The 18047-nt window shown below is 41.7% G+C and overlaps 1 protein-coding gene across 1 annotated transcript; it reads left to right on the forward strand.

Moving 5' to 3' along the window:
* The first annotated feature begins 5940 nt into the window (after window positions 1-5940).
* Window positions 5941-17124, forward strand: HINT1 (histidine triad nucleotide binding protein 1). Its single transcript, XM_012178158.4, has 3 exons — window positions 5941-6055; window positions 10494-10598; window positions 11735-17124. Exons 1-3 carry the CDS (start codon window positions 5945-5947, stop codon window positions 11897-11899), a joined length of 381 nt encoding a protein of 126 aa, XP_012033548.2. The 5' UTR covers window positions 5941-5944; the 3' UTR covers window positions 11900-17124.
* Window positions 17125-18047: the final 923 nt, after the last annotated feature.

Consider the following 18047-nt stretch of genomic DNA (forward strand, 5'->3'; position numbering starts at 1 on the left):
CTCACCGCAACCAATCACCACAAAGCATCTCCTTCGTAGCCCCGCCCCCCCGCGAAGAAACAGGCTAAGGGAGTTGGGTAAGACCGTGGCCTCTGGGGAAACCGCGAGGAGCCGCCGAGCTTATTTACGGCAAAGACAAGAACGGAAATAAAATGAACGCCATATTAGTTAGGGGCAGAGGCACTTCCGGCCGTTTCTGAAGCAACTTCTCGTGGTAGAGTGTTGGTTGATAAATAGCTTCGGTACCTTTATGACCTTACCTCTTGTTTGGGGGTTGGGGTTATCTATTAAGGAACCATTATTTTAACGTTTCGGAGTTGCAGATTTTGTCTTTGCAAAAGTGCACAAATAAGAGCCAAGCCCTAACAACTATCGCAGGTGTTGATTGGAACGCCGGCTTCCAAAAGCACTGTTCACACTTTATCCCACTTCATTCCTCTAGAGGGTGAGTCTGAGTTACTTCTCTACTCAACATGCCCTATTCCGTTTTGCTGGTCAAGAGGTTGGAAATAGTTTATTAGAAGCATCACGATCATAAAATATCATAAAACGTTTAACTACATGTAACTTATGACTTTGCAAGCATCAAGAAAAAAAAATCTCAACCTTTCTCCCACTGCATAATCATTGTCTTCCCTACTCCCTGCAGTTAAACTTTTAGGTAAAATTAACTTTTTTTCAGCTTAACCTTTAGGTAAAATTGGCTTTTTATTAGAAATGAAGATTTGGACCAATGGATCTTTAAGACCCCTTTCCTTCTCTGTGATTTATGTCATTTTACAGAATATTGCAAGTCATCATGAGAATAACAAGATAATATTATTTTTTTAAAAATAAAATGCACCAGAGTTGCAAAAGAGTGTTTAACCATAAGCAATTAAGCCAAATATACTGAATACAGTCTTATTCAGGAAACAATAAATTAGATGATCCTCTGATACTGTATAGTACTGCCTTTTGATTGCTAATGAATGATTCAAAGATGCTTATTTTCATTTTCAGTCTAGAATCACAGCCCAGTTTCCTGAAATTCATAATTTATTGTTATAATTTCTGGCTAACTGGAGTCCTGTATGGAGAAGGCAATGGCACCCCACTGCAGTACTCTTGGCTGGAAAATCCCATGGACGGAGGAGCCTGGTAGGCTGCAGTCCATGGGGTCGCTAAGAGTTGGACACGACTGAGCGACTTCACTTTCACGCACTGGAGAAGGAAATGGCAACCCACTCCAGTGTTCTTGCCTAGAGAATCCCAGGGATGGGGGAGCCTGGTGGGCTGCCCTCTATGGGGTCGCACAGAGTTGGACACGACTGAAGCGACTTAGCAGCAGCTGCAGCAGGGTCCTGTATTCAGTTACTCAAAACTACTTATGTGCCAAAATTTGAAAGTACAGTTTTCATAGTGCCCAAATCAATTCAGTTCAAGCTTCTCTTCTCTTCAGTAAATCTGTATGGTTTCTTGAACTGTTCCATAAATGAGATGACTATTCTGCTTGTTCTGGGAATAGGTCCTGGTTTGCTGGCATCTCCAAGTGTAGGACCCAGAACTGAATAAGAAATTCCAACATATTCATTATAGGAAGTCATGGAACTATGTGGTAGGCAGGATAATGGCCTCCAAAAGATGCCCCTCTTTAAATCCTACGAACTTCTGAATATATTACTACCATGCATGACAAGATGGACTTTGCAGATATGATTAAGTATTTTAACAACTTATTGACCACAGAGATATTATGACGCCTTTTGTTACCCAAACATTACTGACTGGAGTGTTTCAATATTCACTTTCATAATAAATCTCTGGTTACAGGCGTTAAGTTAGTTTCTGCAAAAATCCCCAGTCGATAATGTGCTAAGATGGGAAGTTTATCCTGGGTTGTCTGATGGGCACAGTGTAATAATCACAAGGATACCTGTAAGTGGAAGCAGGAAGCAGAGTCAGGGAGAGGTTTGCAGATGTTCCCCTGGGGTCTTGGAAGATGGAGGAAGTGGAAGAAGGATGCAGGTGGACTCTAGAAGCCAGAAAAGGCAAGAGAACCATTCTTCCCTAGAGATTTTAGAAGGAATGCAGCCCTGTGGACACCAAGATTTTAAGCCCAGTAAAACCCAATTTGAACTTCTGACTTCCAGAATGTCACTGGCTTGTGGCCCCTTCCATCTTCAAAGCCAACAGCAGAGCATCTTCAATCACTGACTCTCACACCTGCTCCCATCATCAAATCTCCTTGTCTGAGTCTCACTCTCCTCTATCCCTCTTTTATTTAAAGGCGTCCCTGTGATTATATTTGGCCCATCTGGATAACTGAGGAATCTCCCCACCTGAAGACCTTTAACTTAATTGTATCTGCACATCCCCTCTACCATGTAAAGTAACATTTTTACAGGCTCCAGGGATTAAAACATGGAAATCATGTGCCTACCATACCAGTTTGGGTGAAGCTTATCAATAAAGATGAAATGGAAGGAAATGAAGTAGGAGAAGCAGCAATGGGCCTGATCACTTAAGAGCTTATTAGCTTATTATTAGCTTATTAAGGACTTTATATTTAATTCTATGATGAAATGCCTTACAGGCAAGAGACTGACATCATGATTTATATTATATAAAAATCATTTTGGGTAGAATATAGCAAATGGACTATAGTAGAAGCAAATAGGCAAACCAGGAGGCTCTTGAAGCAAGATATGGTAGTGACTTGGAAAGGAGTGAGAAGGGCAGGTGAGAAGTGATTAGATTCACCTATGTCGAAAATCCGCAAAGAAGAGTTGATGACTTCAAGGATTTGGGCTTGAGCAATCTTTGGTGAACGGTACTACAGTAGAGGCAAAAGGCTGCTGGAATAGGTTTTTAGATTGTTGTGGAGGGAGTGAAAATAAATTGGAAGTGCTTGGTAGACATCCTACTGAAGGTAGCGAGTGGGCAGAAATATGCATCATACACCAATCTGGAATTAAGAGGTTGGGAGATAAATACTAGACAGTCATTACTCTGTAGATGATAAAGCCTCTGATTTAGTGAAAGATGACCATAATATTTATTACACAAACCCGTACAAACTCTTCCATTTTTACCTTTGACAATTTCAGTCGTAAAGTTGCAGGAATGATAGAATGTGCAAACACCTTTCACTCAGTTTTCCCTAATGTTAACATTTTACAACAGTTGCTTTGTCCTCTTCTCTCTACTTATCTGTATCTTGACATTTTTGAGGATGTCTTTACTGTTTGATCCCTGGAGGAGGGAATGGCAACCCACTCCAGTATTCTTGCCCAGAGAACTCCATGGACAGAGGAGCCTCGGGGAATACAGCCCAAGGGTCGAAAAGAATTGGACACGACTAAGCAACTATCACTTTCACTTTACTGTTTGTACAGTGAATTGCACACACCATACCCCTCTACTCCTAAACACTTCAGTAGGTGTCTTTCTGAAAGAAAAAAAAAGACATTCTCTGGCATCAGTGGTTCTCAAAGTGTAGTTCCCAAGCTAGCAGCAACTGTATCACCTGGAAACTGTTAGAAACCTACTAATAAATTACAGGGCCCCACCCCACATCAACTGATTTTGATAATTTTGCTGTATGTCTGTGGGAAAATTCACAAGATTTTCAAAACTGTTTCCTAATTGGTACACATTATTTAGCTTTCACAAATTGTTCCAGGAATGTCTTTGATACCAAAAATACCAAATGAGACACTTTTGTGATTAAAGAGGGCTACCATCAATAATTTCACCAGGGCAAAGTGGTAAAGGTGTACTTTTTCATAATAGGGACACTTGGAGATTAGGTGTTAGCTAGAGAAGAGGGCCAGGAATGGAATCCACACTGAGAGGCCTGGAACAGAAGGCTCACTCTGAAGGAAAAAAAGCATCCAGAGAGGTAGGAGGGTAAAGGCTGTTGCTGAAAAGAAGGAATGGTCACAGAGGCAAATGTTGCCAAGAAGTCAAGTATAATGGCAATTGGAATTGCCTATAGGATGTTGTGTGACCTGGTTCCAAATTGGGAAAGGAGCACGTCAAGGCTGTATGTTGTCACCCTGCTTATTTAACTTATATCCAGAGTACATCACGCAAAATGCTAGGCTGGATGAAGCACAAACTGGAATCAAGATTGCCGGAAGAAATATCAATAACTTCAGATACACAGATGACACTACCCTTATAGCAGAAAGCAAAGAACTAAAGAGCCTCCTGATGAAAGTGAAAGAGGAGAGTGAAAAAGTTGGCTTAAAACTCAAAATTCAGAAAACGAAGATCTAGTCCCATCACTTCATGGCAAATAGATGGGGAAATAAGAGAAACAGTGACTGACTTTATTTTGGGGGGCTCCAAAATCACTGCAGCCGTGAAATTAAAAGACGCTTGCTCCTTGGAAGAAAAGTGATGACCAACCTAGACAGCATATTAAAAAGTAGAGAGATTACTGTGCCAACAAAGGTCCATATAGTCAAAGCTATGATTTTTCCAGTAGTCATGTATGGATGTGAGAGTTGGACTCTAAAGAAAGCTGAGTGCTGAAGAATTGATGCTTTTGAACTGTGGTAGTGGAGAAGACTCTTGAGAATCCCTTGGACTGTAAGGAGATCCAACCAGTCCATTCTAAAGGAATTCAGTCCTGAATATTCATTGGAAGGGCTGATAGTGAAGCTGAAACTCCAATACTTTGGCCACCTGATGCAAATAATTTACTCATTGGAATAGACCCTGATGCTGGGAAAGATTGAAGGCAGGAGGAGAAGGGGATGACAGGATGAGATGGTTGGATGGCATCACCATCTCTATGGACATGAATTTGAGGAAGCTCTGGGAGTTGGTGATGGACAGGGAGGCATGCTGCAGTTCATGGGGTCGCAAAGTCAGACAGGACCAAGCGACTGAACTGAATAGGATATTGTAAGTGGAGGTCCTTAGTGATCTTGATAAACGGCAAATAATTTCAAAAAAGAACTATAAAGTAGACAAAATATATAGAAAACTCTTCCTAAAAGGAGCAAAGATATGGAGGGGTATGTGGGGGTTAAGAAAGGTGTTGCTTCTTTATGGTGGGGCATCTTACATTATGTTGATTACTGCTGGGAATAATTCTTTGCAGAACAGTCCACGTAGGTTTGGCTTCCCTGGTGGCTGAATCTGTAAAGAATCTGCCTGCAACGCTGGAGACATGGGTTGCATCTCTGGGTGGGGAAGATTCCCCTGCAGAAGGTAATGACAACCTACTCCAGTATTCTTATCTGGAGAATCCCATGGAGCCTGGTGGGCTAAGTCCATGGGGTCACAAGAGTCGGACAAGACTTCGTGATTAAACCACCACCACCACCACCACCTAGGGAGGTTTACAAACTACTGATGCCTCCAGAGTTTGATTTAACTGATCTGGGGTGTGGCGAAGTTCAGAGATTTTTTTACATGCTACCCAGCTAACTGTAACGTGCAGTCAAGGTTGTGAACCACTGCTAGAAAAAGAAAATTAATGCAGGGGGCTTACTTGCTGGAGCTAAGACCTATGTAGCTGAGAAACCAAGTATCACGGTGTCTCTGCCAGCAAAAACGGCCAGCACTGCTTAAGTTTCAGATCTTTTCAGTTACAGTATCCAATTTTTCCTACAAGCGTCCATAAGACAAGCGAAGGGCTTACTGCAGTAACTACGCTCCTCGAGAGACAAGAAAGGAAGAAAGAAAAACGACCTTGGTGCCGATTGCTGGGTCCTGATATCGAGAACCTCTGTTTGGCTGGGTCTCGCTCCCGGGTTCCCCTAGAGCTCCGGCGCGCAAGGCAACACCCGAGCGCAAGTCGCCAGTGCGCATGCGCACGAGTTGCTGGGGCGTGCTAGCGGCGATCCCTGCGCAAGCTTGTCGGCGCGCTCCCGCCCTCGGCCCGCGCCCTCGGCTCCTCCCTCCTCCCGACCTTCTCCCCCGCCGGCTGCACGGGAGGGAGGCAGAGATGGCAGATGAGATCGCCAAGGCTCAGGTCGCCCGGCCTGGCGGCGACACGATCTTCGGGAAGATCATTCGCAAGGAAATCCCCGCCAAAATCATTTATGAGGATGACCAGGTAGGCTCCGGGCGCCGCCTCGCTCGTGGGCTGAGGCGGGGCAGGCGCCTGTGGACACGCGGGTTTCCCGCGGAGGGGAGGGATGGGAAGGGTCGGCGGGCGCCGGGGAGAAGGGAAGACACGGGGCCCTCTCCTGCGGCCTCGGCCTCGGGCCCCCAGCCAGCGGGCAGGGCCGCGGTCGCTCCGAGGTGGCCGGCCGGCGCGTGCCGGCGCTCCAGTTACGCGTTATCAGCCCGGGGCGCGGGCCAGGCCGCCGGGCGCTCGCGGGCCCGCAACGCGGGGTCTGGGCGCTTTGGGCTGGGGGTGGGGGGACCGCTCCGGGTCCTCGGCACGGGCGCCCGCCGGCTCCCGGGCTGCCTCGTACTTCGACTGTTTAAGGAATCTGACAATCTCGCCAGCGCTCTGCCTGACAGGGAGAAACCCGATCGCACCCTGACTCGGGCCCAATCTCCGCGATCTCCCGCTCACAGCAGGGGACGTTTCCGGGCGCCTCTCCCCGCCGCATTGCGCTAGAGGCCGGGGGCGCACGGCCTGGGGGCGGCGCAGACGCCCTGGGCCTCCGCGAGGGACGCTCACCGACGGCCACCCCTTGACCCCCACTCTCCTTCCCCTCCTCTTCCCGGGCCTCGAACTCCCAAGAGTGAACCTGCTTCTGGGATTTGCTTTCCTTTAGTCCCTCCCAGGAAGGAATACCGAAGTATTCCTTCAGTATTTTACAGGAAGTAGTTTTATGCCAAAAGATTGAGTGTCGTTTTTCTTGACCTCATTGTAGGTTGAAATTGTTTTAGAAAGGCCGAGTTCATTTGACTTTGAGACATGTTGTGTAAAATATTTGGTGGGAGGTTATATTTTGGATCTCAGATAAAGCTGGACAGGATGGCTGATTTACATAAAAGTTTTGTAAACTTTTTAATAAATTCACTATGAAATACAGACTATAAGGGAACATGCTACTAGTAGTGTTCTTAGATTCAAAACACCTAAGTTGTAATTCCTCGAGGTGAATTTATTTAAATACCCTTCTTATCTGTTAGGGAAATGCTTTTGTTTTAGAAAATGTGTATTTCTTTAAAAATACTTTTGCTGCTGCTGCTAGGTCGCTTCAGTCGTGTCCGACTCTGTGCGAACCCATAGACCGCAGCCCACCAGACTCCCCCATCCCTGGGATTCTCCAGGCAAGAACACTGGAGTGGGTTGCCATTTCCTTCTCCAATGCATGAAAGTGAAGTCGCTCAGTCGTGTCTGACTCTTAGCGACCCCATGGACTGCAGCCTACCAGGCTCCTCGGTCCATCGGATTTTCCAGGCAAGAGTACTGGAGTGGGCATTGCCTTCTCCAAAAATACTTCTGGTTGCTTTTAATAAGTGATCGTTGAGATACTGACTTTTGAACCATCTGAGTTCCAACAGTATAACAGCAAGAAGCAATCATGATACAGCATATTTGTACAGAGCACCAAGTATAATTACCTGGAGACAGTTAAGCAGGAAAAGGTTCTATTAAGAAGCTTCTGCCTTCACTAGAGAACAAGATTCAAAACTATTCAAGGGGTATGTAATTAGTCTAAATGTTATCTATCCTCTTCATTTCTACAAAATAGATATATTTCCTAAGTAGTTGAGTAAAGTGGGAAGAAATCAGTGTTAGATAATCAGCAAATTTCTCATTATAAAAGTGACCACTGCCATAAAGGAAAAAACCAGGAAATTGCACAACTAGGGCTCCCACCCTCTGGAAGGGGGGGCACTGGAATCAAAAGATTTGCTTTGAGTGGTGCTGGGAAAGTTGGACTGCTGCTGATGCTGCTAAGTCGCTTCAGTCCTGTTGGACTCTGTGGGAAAGTTGGACAGCTGCATGTAAATCAATGAAGGTGACCACACCTCCTCACACCATACTCAAAAATAAACTCAAAATATCTTAAAAGACTTAAACCTAAGACATGACGCCATAAAACTCCTAGAAGAGAACAAAGGCAAAACATTCTCTGACATAAATCATACCAATGTCTTCCTAGGTCAGTCTCCCAAGGCAATAGAAATAAAAATAATAAACAGATACAGTGGTTTAAGACTTTGCACTCACAATGTTGGGAGCCTGGGTTTGATCCCTAATCGGGGAATGGGCTTCCCTGATGGCTCAGATGGTAAAGAATCTGCTTGCATTGCCGGAGACCTGGGTTTGATCCCTGGGTTGGGAAGATCCTCTGGAGAAAGGCATGGAAACCCACTCCAGTATTCTTGCCTGGAGAATCCTCATGGACAGAAGGGCCTGGCGGGCTGTAGTCCATGGGGCCTGTGGGGTCACAAGGAGTCAGACACGACTAAGTGACTAAGCACACACACAACAGATCCCGCATGCTGCAACTAAAAGTTTGCATGCCACAGCTAAAGATCCTGCATGCAGCAGCAAAGACCCAGCACAGCCATATAAATAAATAATAAAAAAATAAATGGAACCTAATCAAATTTACAAGCTTTTGCATAGCAAAGGAACCATAACAAAGACAACCTATGACTGAGAGAAGATATTTGCAAACTATGCAACTGACAAGGGCTTAATTTCCAAAATAGATGAATCGCTCATACAACTCAACAACAGAAAATACCCCAGTCAAAAAATGGCAGAAGGCCTTAAGGGACATTTCTCCAAAGACATATAGATGGCCAGTAGGCACATGAAAATATGTTCAACATCATTAAGTATTTAAAAAATGCAAATCAAAACTGTAATGAATCAGAATGACTGTCATTAAAAACTCTGAAAAATGCTGGAGAAGGTATGGGGAAAAGGGAACTGTCTTAGGCTGTTAGTATGGCCATATGGAAAACAGTATGGAGGTTTCTCAGAAAACTAAAAATGGAATTACCATATGATCCAGCAATCCCACTGCTGGGCATATACCTAGACAAAACCATAATTCAAAAAGATAAATACACCTCTGTGTTCATAGCAAAACTATTCACAGTAGCCAAGACAGGGAAACAACCTAAATGTCCATCAACAGGTGAATGGATAAAGAAGATGTGGTGCATGTATATACAAGGAATACTATTCAGCCACGAAAGGAGGGAAATAATGCCATTTGCAGCAACATGGATGCAACTGGAGATCTTCACATTAAGTGAATTAAGTCAGAGAAAGACAAATACCATATGATGTCGCTTATATGTGCAGTCTAAAATATGGCACAAATGAACCTATCTACAAAACAGAAATAAGACTCACAGACAGAGATCCAGACTTACGGTTGCCAAGGAGAAGAGGGGAGGGAGGGGGTGGAATGGGAGTTTGGGATTTGTAGATGCAAACTATTGCATTTAGAATGGATAAACGAGGTCCTACTCTGTATAGCACAGAGAACTATATCCAGTATCCTGGGATAAACTATAATGGAAAAGAGTATTAAGAATGTGTATGTGTATAGCTGAATCATTTTGCCGTCCAGCAGAGACTGGCACAACACTATAAATCAACTGTGAAAGTGAAAGTCGCTCAATCCTGTCCAACTGTTTGTGACCCCATGGACTATACGTCCATGGACTACTCCAGGCCAGAATACTGGAGTGGGTAGCCATTCCCTTCTCCAGAGGGTCTTCCCAACCCAGGAACTGAATCCAGGTCTCCTGCATTGCAGGCGGATTTTTATCAGCTGAGCCATAAGGGAAGCCCAAGAATACTGGAGTGGGTAGCCCATCCCTTCTCCAGCAGATCTTCCTGACTCAGTAATTGAACCAGGGTCTCCTGCATTGCAGGCAGATTCTTTACCAACTAAGTTATCAGGAAAGCCAACCCCCCTCCAAACTATACTTCAATAAAAAATATGAAATTCAAAATTTTTAAAAAATCTCCTTTAGAAATGATGTATATGCTACTAGCTGAGGAATGAATAGTAGTTTAAGTTAGACAAAAGTTGGGGTTGTGGAAAAAGAGGATCTTTGCAGTAGAGGGAAAATCAGTTGAGAAAGCCTTGAGGGTGGAGAGAGGTGGACAGTATGACTTGAGCAGGAAAAGTTGCATGAGAATATACTGGAATAGCAGACAATGATTAGCATGCCTAATTGCTTCTTAACCTTTGGATCTTGGTTAAAATGTAGCTATCTCAGAATGGTTGCCCTTGACCACCCAATCAAAATTAGGTTTTTCTGTGATAATCATTTACTGCACTTGTTCCTTTTCCTTTGTAACTTGTAGGATCTTTGTTGTTGTATTTTATAACATGTCCAATCTTTGGTTAAGTATACTTTTATGTGTTTAAAGTCAGTCTTCCCATTAGACTGTAAGTTCCATGAAAAGTTCCATGAAAAGTATTGTGTCCACTTCTGATCTCCTACCACTGGGGAACCCCAGTGTTTCTCCCATGGGGTTAGTGTGAAAGTGATAAATTTAGGCTGTAAGACTATATATGGAAACTTTGATTTGTTTCCCCGTTTTTTTCCAGTGTCTTGCTTTCCATGACATTTCCCCTCAAGCACCAACACATTTTCTGGTGATACCCAAGAAACATATATCCCAGATTTCTGCAGCAGAAGATGATGATGAAAGTGTAAGTACATTTACTAACATCATTAATTTTTTTTTGCTTTTTAAATTGGGAGACAAAATATCGCCCTTAAGGTTATGTCACATGTTTGTTTTTCTAAGGGCATACTGAGGAAAAATAGAAAATCATTAGGACTTCAATGCAATGTATAAATAGTGTCATTTTTTAAAGTGAGATATAATTGACATGACATTATATTAGATTTAGGTATACAACATATTGATTTATGTATATACAACAAAATTATCACAGCAAGTCTTCTTAACATCTATCACCACAAATTCTTAAACAAAAAGGATTCTAAGCAAGGATTAGTTGGTGAGACTCATTTTTCCTTAATAAGAAATAGTGTATCATACAGGAGAGAGTTCATTAGCTCTTCTATTAATGCCATTAAAGGAAAGAAAATTAATTTGATTTTACCAGGATGTACAGGCCTCAATTAAAATTTTTCTTAGCGCTCTTTGTGGTAGATCATGTAATTGTTCATAACTGCTCACTCTTCTCTGTAGGGGTATATTATACTTCTGGCCTCATTGATGTTGGGCCTGGTTTTATGATTTAATTTGACCAATGAGTACAAGCAGAAGTGATACATGTCTTTTGAAAGAAGTTAATACCTGGTCTGCCCTATTCTCTAACCTCTGCCACTGTGATCATATAGAGACTGTTCCATCAACCTGGGTTTCAAAGTGAAAAAGATCTGCAATATATAGCCTGGTCAACTTGTGATCAACATGGAGTAAACACAAGAAACGTATCTTTGATGTAAACCAGGTTTTTGGGTGGTTTGTTACCACAGCATAACCAAATCTGTCCCAACTGATAATATGCCCCCATAACAAGCAAGCAAGGTGTCTGCTTTACTAAGAAAACGTAAGTTACCACTTGGAGTATGATCTTAAAATTGTTTTAATTGAGCAGATTTATGCCTGTAATTTGTTTATTGACATTAGTAATTAATAAATACCTAATAGGATTATATTAGGATTCAAAATGTTTCCAAATACTTGCCCAAAGTCTGTTTCAATTTAGCAGTTTTTAAATTTTTCAACTTGGTAGTTTGTTACATGAGGACAAGAAACTATAAAGCCATAAATTACTAGTGCTTGAGAAACTTTTTTTTTTTTTTTTTCCAGCTTCTTGGGCATTTGATGATTGTTGGCAAGAAATGTGCTGCTGATCTGGGCCTGAAGAAGGGCTATCGAATGGTGGTGAATGAAGGTTCAGATGGGGGCCAGTCTGTCTATCATGTTCATCTCCATGTTCTTGGAGGTCGGCAGATGAACTGGCCTCCTGGTTAAGTGTGCTATAGGGATAATTTTGCCTTCTCTATGCAGTGATCAGGTTTGCAAGTTCCAATATGCTAAACAATTTTTTTTTGCCTGTGTATGGAGATATTGCAAAAATAATTTTAAAAACCCATACATAATAAAAGACATCATTGCATGGCCTGAATTCTGTATTTGACTTACTTTTAAAAATATGTTTGTTGGAATGTTTGAAGGTAGAGTTCATACCTGAGGAGGTTTTGTTTCTTCTCCCCAGGGAGGACTCAGCATTGTGTATGTGGTTATAGGTGTGACTGATCTTTGAAGACAAATTTAAAAATTTCATAAACTTAGCTTCATCTTTGAAATATGCTTTTTAGAGTAAAATATTAGTCCAGGAGAAGATTATCTAATCCAATTTTTTTTTCTTTTTCTAAGAACAAAGGAAGTGATGTGATTGATCTAGAAAGTGACAGTTGAGGCACTACAAATGCTTGGTGTCCAGCTCACATGTTTTCCCTGGACTATTGGAGATAATTTGGAAGGGATGAAAGTAGGTTTCTCACAGAAACTTTGATGATCATATGAAGGTATACAGTAGTGTTTCCTTATTACCCTGAGTATTTATTATAAAGACTTTGAAAATATATTATTTAGAATTAATTCTCCAAATTGAAAACTCATTGCTTTGAATGTATATGTGCACACTAGCAAAAATATTTTTAAGTTTTGCACGAATCTGGCTATGTAGAATTGAGGTAGGTAAATCTCAGGATCTGAGATCTTATGTAGACTGACACTTATTTTTGGTCTTGCCACATACCCTAGCCTTTCTGAGGTTGTACAGGGCAGATGGCTTTGTTTCTCTGCTTTCCTTAACATAGGCACTTTCCAGCTTCTAAAATTTATTTAATATTCCTTGTCTGCTTTTGTCTCTTTGCTCATTTTCTTTATAAGTTCCTTCCATTTTTAATCCCCAAGACCATTTTAGTAGATTTTGACACATTTTATTACGAATTGTTTTTCTTCTAGATTTATAATTTATTGGTGATTTAAAAAAATTTGGGGGGGTGGATTAGAGATACTGGCTGTATATCTTACAAGGGAATTTTTTTCCGTCATTTTTATTTTGTTTATGGTATTTAAAATATAAAGTTAATGTATCAAATTTTAATTCAGTTCACATTTTTAAAAGTCTTTCCCACTCTAGGGGGATTTATTAAAAAAAATTTTTTTTCCCCTGATACTGTATAGCTTTATGTATTTTTATGACTTACTTTATGAGGGAAGGTCTGGGGCAGGGGAGGACTTTTGGAGGGATTTGTGCCCCTGTAAAAAATTGTAATAACGATGGGACTTCCCTGGTGACCCAGTGGTTAAAAATCCACCTGTTAGTGCAGGGTACACAGGTTCAGTCCCTGGTCTGGGAAGATCCCACATGCAGCGGAACAACTAAACTGATGAACCACAACTGCTAAAGCCCAGGTGCCTATAAACCATGCTCTGCAACAAGAGAAGCCACCACAATGAGAAGCCTGTAACTAGAGAGTAGCTGCCCCCTGCAACTAGAGAAAAGTCACGTGCAACAAATACCCAGTGCAGCCCCCCACATAAATAAAAATACAAAATTTTAAAATGTAATAATGCCCCAAATCTTTGAAGCTAGGCTTCAACAGTACATGAATCAAGAACTTCCAAATGTACAAGCTGCTGCTGCTGCTGCTGCTAAGTCACCTCAGTCGTGTCTGACTCTGTGTGACCCCATAGACGGCATCCCACCAGGCTCCCCTGTCTCTGGGATTCTCCAGGCAAGAACACTGGAGTGGGTTGCCATTTCCCTCTCCAATGCTAGATTTTGAAAAGGAAGAGGAACCAGAGGTCAAATTGTCAACACCTGTTGAATCATAGAAAAAGCAAGAGAATTTCAGAAAACATCTGGTTCATTGAGTACACAAAAGCCTTTGATAGTGTGAATCACAACAAGCTGGAAATCTTAAAGAGATGGGAATACCAGACCACATTACCTGCCTCGTGAGAAACCTGTATGCAGTTCAAGAAGCAACAGTTAGAACTGGACATGGAACAATGGACTGGTCCCAAATTGAAAAGTACGTCAAGGCTGTATACTGTCACCCTGCTTATTTAACTTCTACGCAGAGTACATTATGTGAAATGCCAGGCTGGATGAAGCACAAGCTGGAATCAAGATTGCTGGGAGAAATATCAACAACCTCAGATATGCAAATGATAACTACCCTAATGGTAGAAAGTGAAGAGGAACTAAGCCTCTTGATGAAAGTGCAAGAGGAGTGAAAAAGCTGGGTTAACACTCAACTTTCAAAAAACTAAGATCACGGCATCTGGTCTCATCACTTCATGGCAAATGGGAAAACGTGGAAGCAGTGACAAATTTTCTCTTCTTGGGGTCCCAAATCACTGCATATGGTGACTGTAGCCATGAAATTAGAAGACACTAGCTTCTTGGAAGGAAGGCTATGACAAATCTAGACAGTGTATTAAAAAGCAGAGACATCACAATGTTGACAAAGGTCTGTATAGTCAAAGCTATGGTCATGTATGGATGTGAGAGTTGGATCTTAAGGAAAGCCGAGCACTGAAGAATTGATGCTTTAGAATTGTGGTGCTGGACCCTCAAGGAGAGTCCAAGCAAAGAGATCAAACCAGTCAATCTTAAGGGAAGTCAACCCTGAATATTCATTGTAAGGGCTGATGCTGAAGCTCCAATACTTTGGCTACCAATGTGAAGAGATGGCTCACCAGAAAAGGCCCTGATGCTGGGAAAGATTGAAGGCAGGAGGAGGAGACGACAGAGGATGAGATGGTTGGATGGAATCATTGATTCAATGGACATGGACTTGGGTGAATTCTGGGAGATAGTGAGGGACAGGGAGACCTGGCATGCTACAGTCCACGGAGTCACAGAGTCAGACAGGTCTTAGCAACTGAACAACAACACCGACAAGATATGCACTATGCTCTATGTATTAAATATATTATCGATAAAAACCAAACTGTTCATCTTATAACATCCTGCAGCATTTACTCAGAAATTTTATGTGTAATGTGAAAGTGTTAGTTGCTCAATTGTATCTGACTCTCTGTGACCCCATGGACTGCAGCCCACCAGGTTCTTCTGTCCATGGTATTGTTCAGGAAAGAATACTGAAGTGGGTTGCCGTTCCCTTCTTCAGGGGATCTTCCTGATCCAGGGATCAGACCCAGATCTGCATTGTAGGTGGATTCTTTAACTTTTGAGCCACCGGGGAAGCCCAAATGCGTAATGGATACTTGTAATCTCTGATGTTCACCATTTGAACTCCCTTTGAATTTAAGGGATTCCTTATCTCCCAAGTGAAAAGACATCTAGTATTCTAGCTCCTCTGCCAGCTAGGATGTAAGCCCTTCACTTAGGCCCTGCCAATCAGATGGATTCACCTGAGATTTTGAATTTGAAACTAATGACACAAAGAAACAAAGACAGTGGAGATTGCTTTCTGGTGTCAGTGGCAGCAGCATCCAGTTGGCAGACACAACAGTGTTTGTGCTGCCAACTGTCGGATCCAGTATTAGATCCAGGAACGACAGCAGAGCAAGCTGCAGTTCCTGTGTGCAGTGGCAGCAGCAGAAGGGCCCCAACAGACGACCTTTCTGGCTGTGTTTTTGGCTGTGGTATTATCTGCACAGGTTCTCTTGATTCTTGCCTGTTTTACCAGTAATCTGTGAGCTAGACATTAAAAATTGATATACGTACTTAAATGCTGGAGAAATTTTTACCATGAAAGGTTGCACGCAGTAGATACTCAAGGGAGGATGGGGTGAGGTGGTGGAGACTTGAGATTAGTTACTTGGCCAATTTTAAGATGAAGACAGGGAGAATCCAGATTCCATTAACAAAATGGATTTTCACAGCCCATGGTAACTAGTACTAAAATAGCTAAAACATTCCATGGAGCATCTGTACTAAATATGTCAAATGAGGGCAAGACTGGACTTCACGTCCTACTGCCCCAGGAAGATATGAAAGGTGAGCAGAATTCAGGATTGTACAGGTGTTGTGATTGCTTCTAATACTGCTGAACATCTGAGAAAGAAAGAACGACCTTCTATGGGGCCACCATCATCCTGATACCAAAACCAGACAAAGATACCACTAAAAATGAATATTAAAGGCCAATATCACTGATGAACACGGACACAAAAATAATCAACAAAATGCTAGAAAACTGAATCCAACAGTACATTAAAAGATCATGTGCCATGATCAAGTGAGATTTAATTTTATTTCAGAGATGCAAGGATTCTTAAATATCTGCAAATCAGTTAGCATGACATACCACATTAGCTGAAGAATAAAAACCATGTGATTTCACTGCAGCACTATTCACAATAGCCAAGGCATGGAAGCAACCTAAATGTCCACTGACAGAGGAATGGATTTACAGGATGTACACATACACAGTGGAGTATTACTCAGCCATAAAAAGAACGAAATAATGCCATTTGCAAGCTCATGGATGGACCTAGAGATGATCATACTAAGTGAAGTAAGTCAAAGACAAATATCATATGATATCACTCATAGGTGGAGTCTAATTTTAAAAACATACAAATGAACTTACATACAAAACAGAAACAGACTTACAGACACCAAAAACAAACATATGGTTACCAAATGGGAAACACGATGGGGATGAATGAAGCAGGAGGTTGGGATGAACATACACACACTTCTACATGTAAGAGAGAGAACCAACCAGGACCTACTGTGTAGCACAGGGAACTTTACTCAGTATTCTGTGATAACCTATATGAGAAAAGACTCTGAAAAGAATGAATATATGTATATGTATAACTGAGTAACTTTATGTCCAAAACTAACACAACACTGTAAATTAACTACACTCCAATAAAATTAAAAAGACATCCTGTCACTATTCTTTCTCCTATTTCCTCTTTATATGATGTATCTGCTCTTCTGTGAACAGCATCAGCAGCATCTAAAAATAAAACAGTCCAAAGGCCATCACCAGCTATGAGACTGATAAGAATGTTACTCTTGAGAGCAAGAGTTTATCCTTTTAAAATTGTATTTTATCACATCACCTTATATTTGGCCACACAGTACAGGTTTGATTCAGGAGGGTATTAAGGTTTTTGGTGGACTGCATTTTGTCATTCAGTAAGACTTTAATGGAGCACATTTTTGTTATTAAAATAAATTATGTTCCACTTCAAAAGGTCTTTCTCAGAACTTTCGTTAATGCTGTGAATTTTAAAAAATATGCTATATTATTAGTAAATAGGAGTTGCATTTTCTTTTCTAAAGTTTATGAAATGTCTCATTCAAACTTGTTTCCTACTAACTATGGTTAGGCAGAAGACAAAGGATGATTTTTTTTCTGTTGGAAATAATTAAGCATATTCTGCATGTAGGATGTATTTTGCAGTTTATATTATTTCATTAAATATGTTATAAATGTTTCAGAGAAAGGAGACAGCTATCAGAGAAAGCTCATGTTTGCTAAATGGAGGACATAACCCTTCTCACTCAAGACACTGTGTGTCGAGATTGAGTTACGAGGTGTATTTATGATTCTATAATAGCTTTTGTTATTTACTCTCTTGAAAGCCTAATGAATAGCATTTCTCTTTGGAAGATAGGAAATACTTTGCATTAAGTTCCCTAGAGGATTCCAAATAACTAACACCCCTTTTCCTTGCCCAACTTTTGGGCAAACTGAGAAAACAAAAGGGTAAATATAGAGGCCAACATTTTAATCACATCTTCATTATTGTTGGGAGGTTGGAGGATGTGGCTCTAGGTCTGTAACCATGTGTCCCTGCTAATACTTAACCCACAATTAAGGAGATTAACCCAAAGAGGGGTAAAGGGATTTGGTGGGGTAGCAGGGGATGTGAGCCTCTTGTGGGCCGTTGGCTTGTAAGAGGAAGGACAGAGCTGAGAACTCGCATTGGTGGTTATTCTTTACAGATTTACCAGTCAGAGAAATCACTCCAACCTCAGCCCTCCTCATGGAAGCCAGGAGTCGAGGAAAGGAATTCCATTCCCATGTTCCTTGGCTTTTTGTTTTTCTAATCCACTGGCTGAATTATTAAGCTTGTGGTCCACCATAGGCTGTTCGCAGTTTTGTTGCCCTTT

This window comes from Ovis aries, chromosome 5 (genome assembly GCF_016772045.2).
Source record: "Ovis aries strain OAR_USU_Benz2616 breed Rambouillet chromosome 5, ARS-UI_Ramb_v3.0, whole genome shotgun sequence".
In the NCBI taxonomy this organism is placed as follows: Eukaryota; Metazoa; Chordata; class Mammalia; order Artiodactyla; family Bovidae; genus Ovis; species Ovis aries.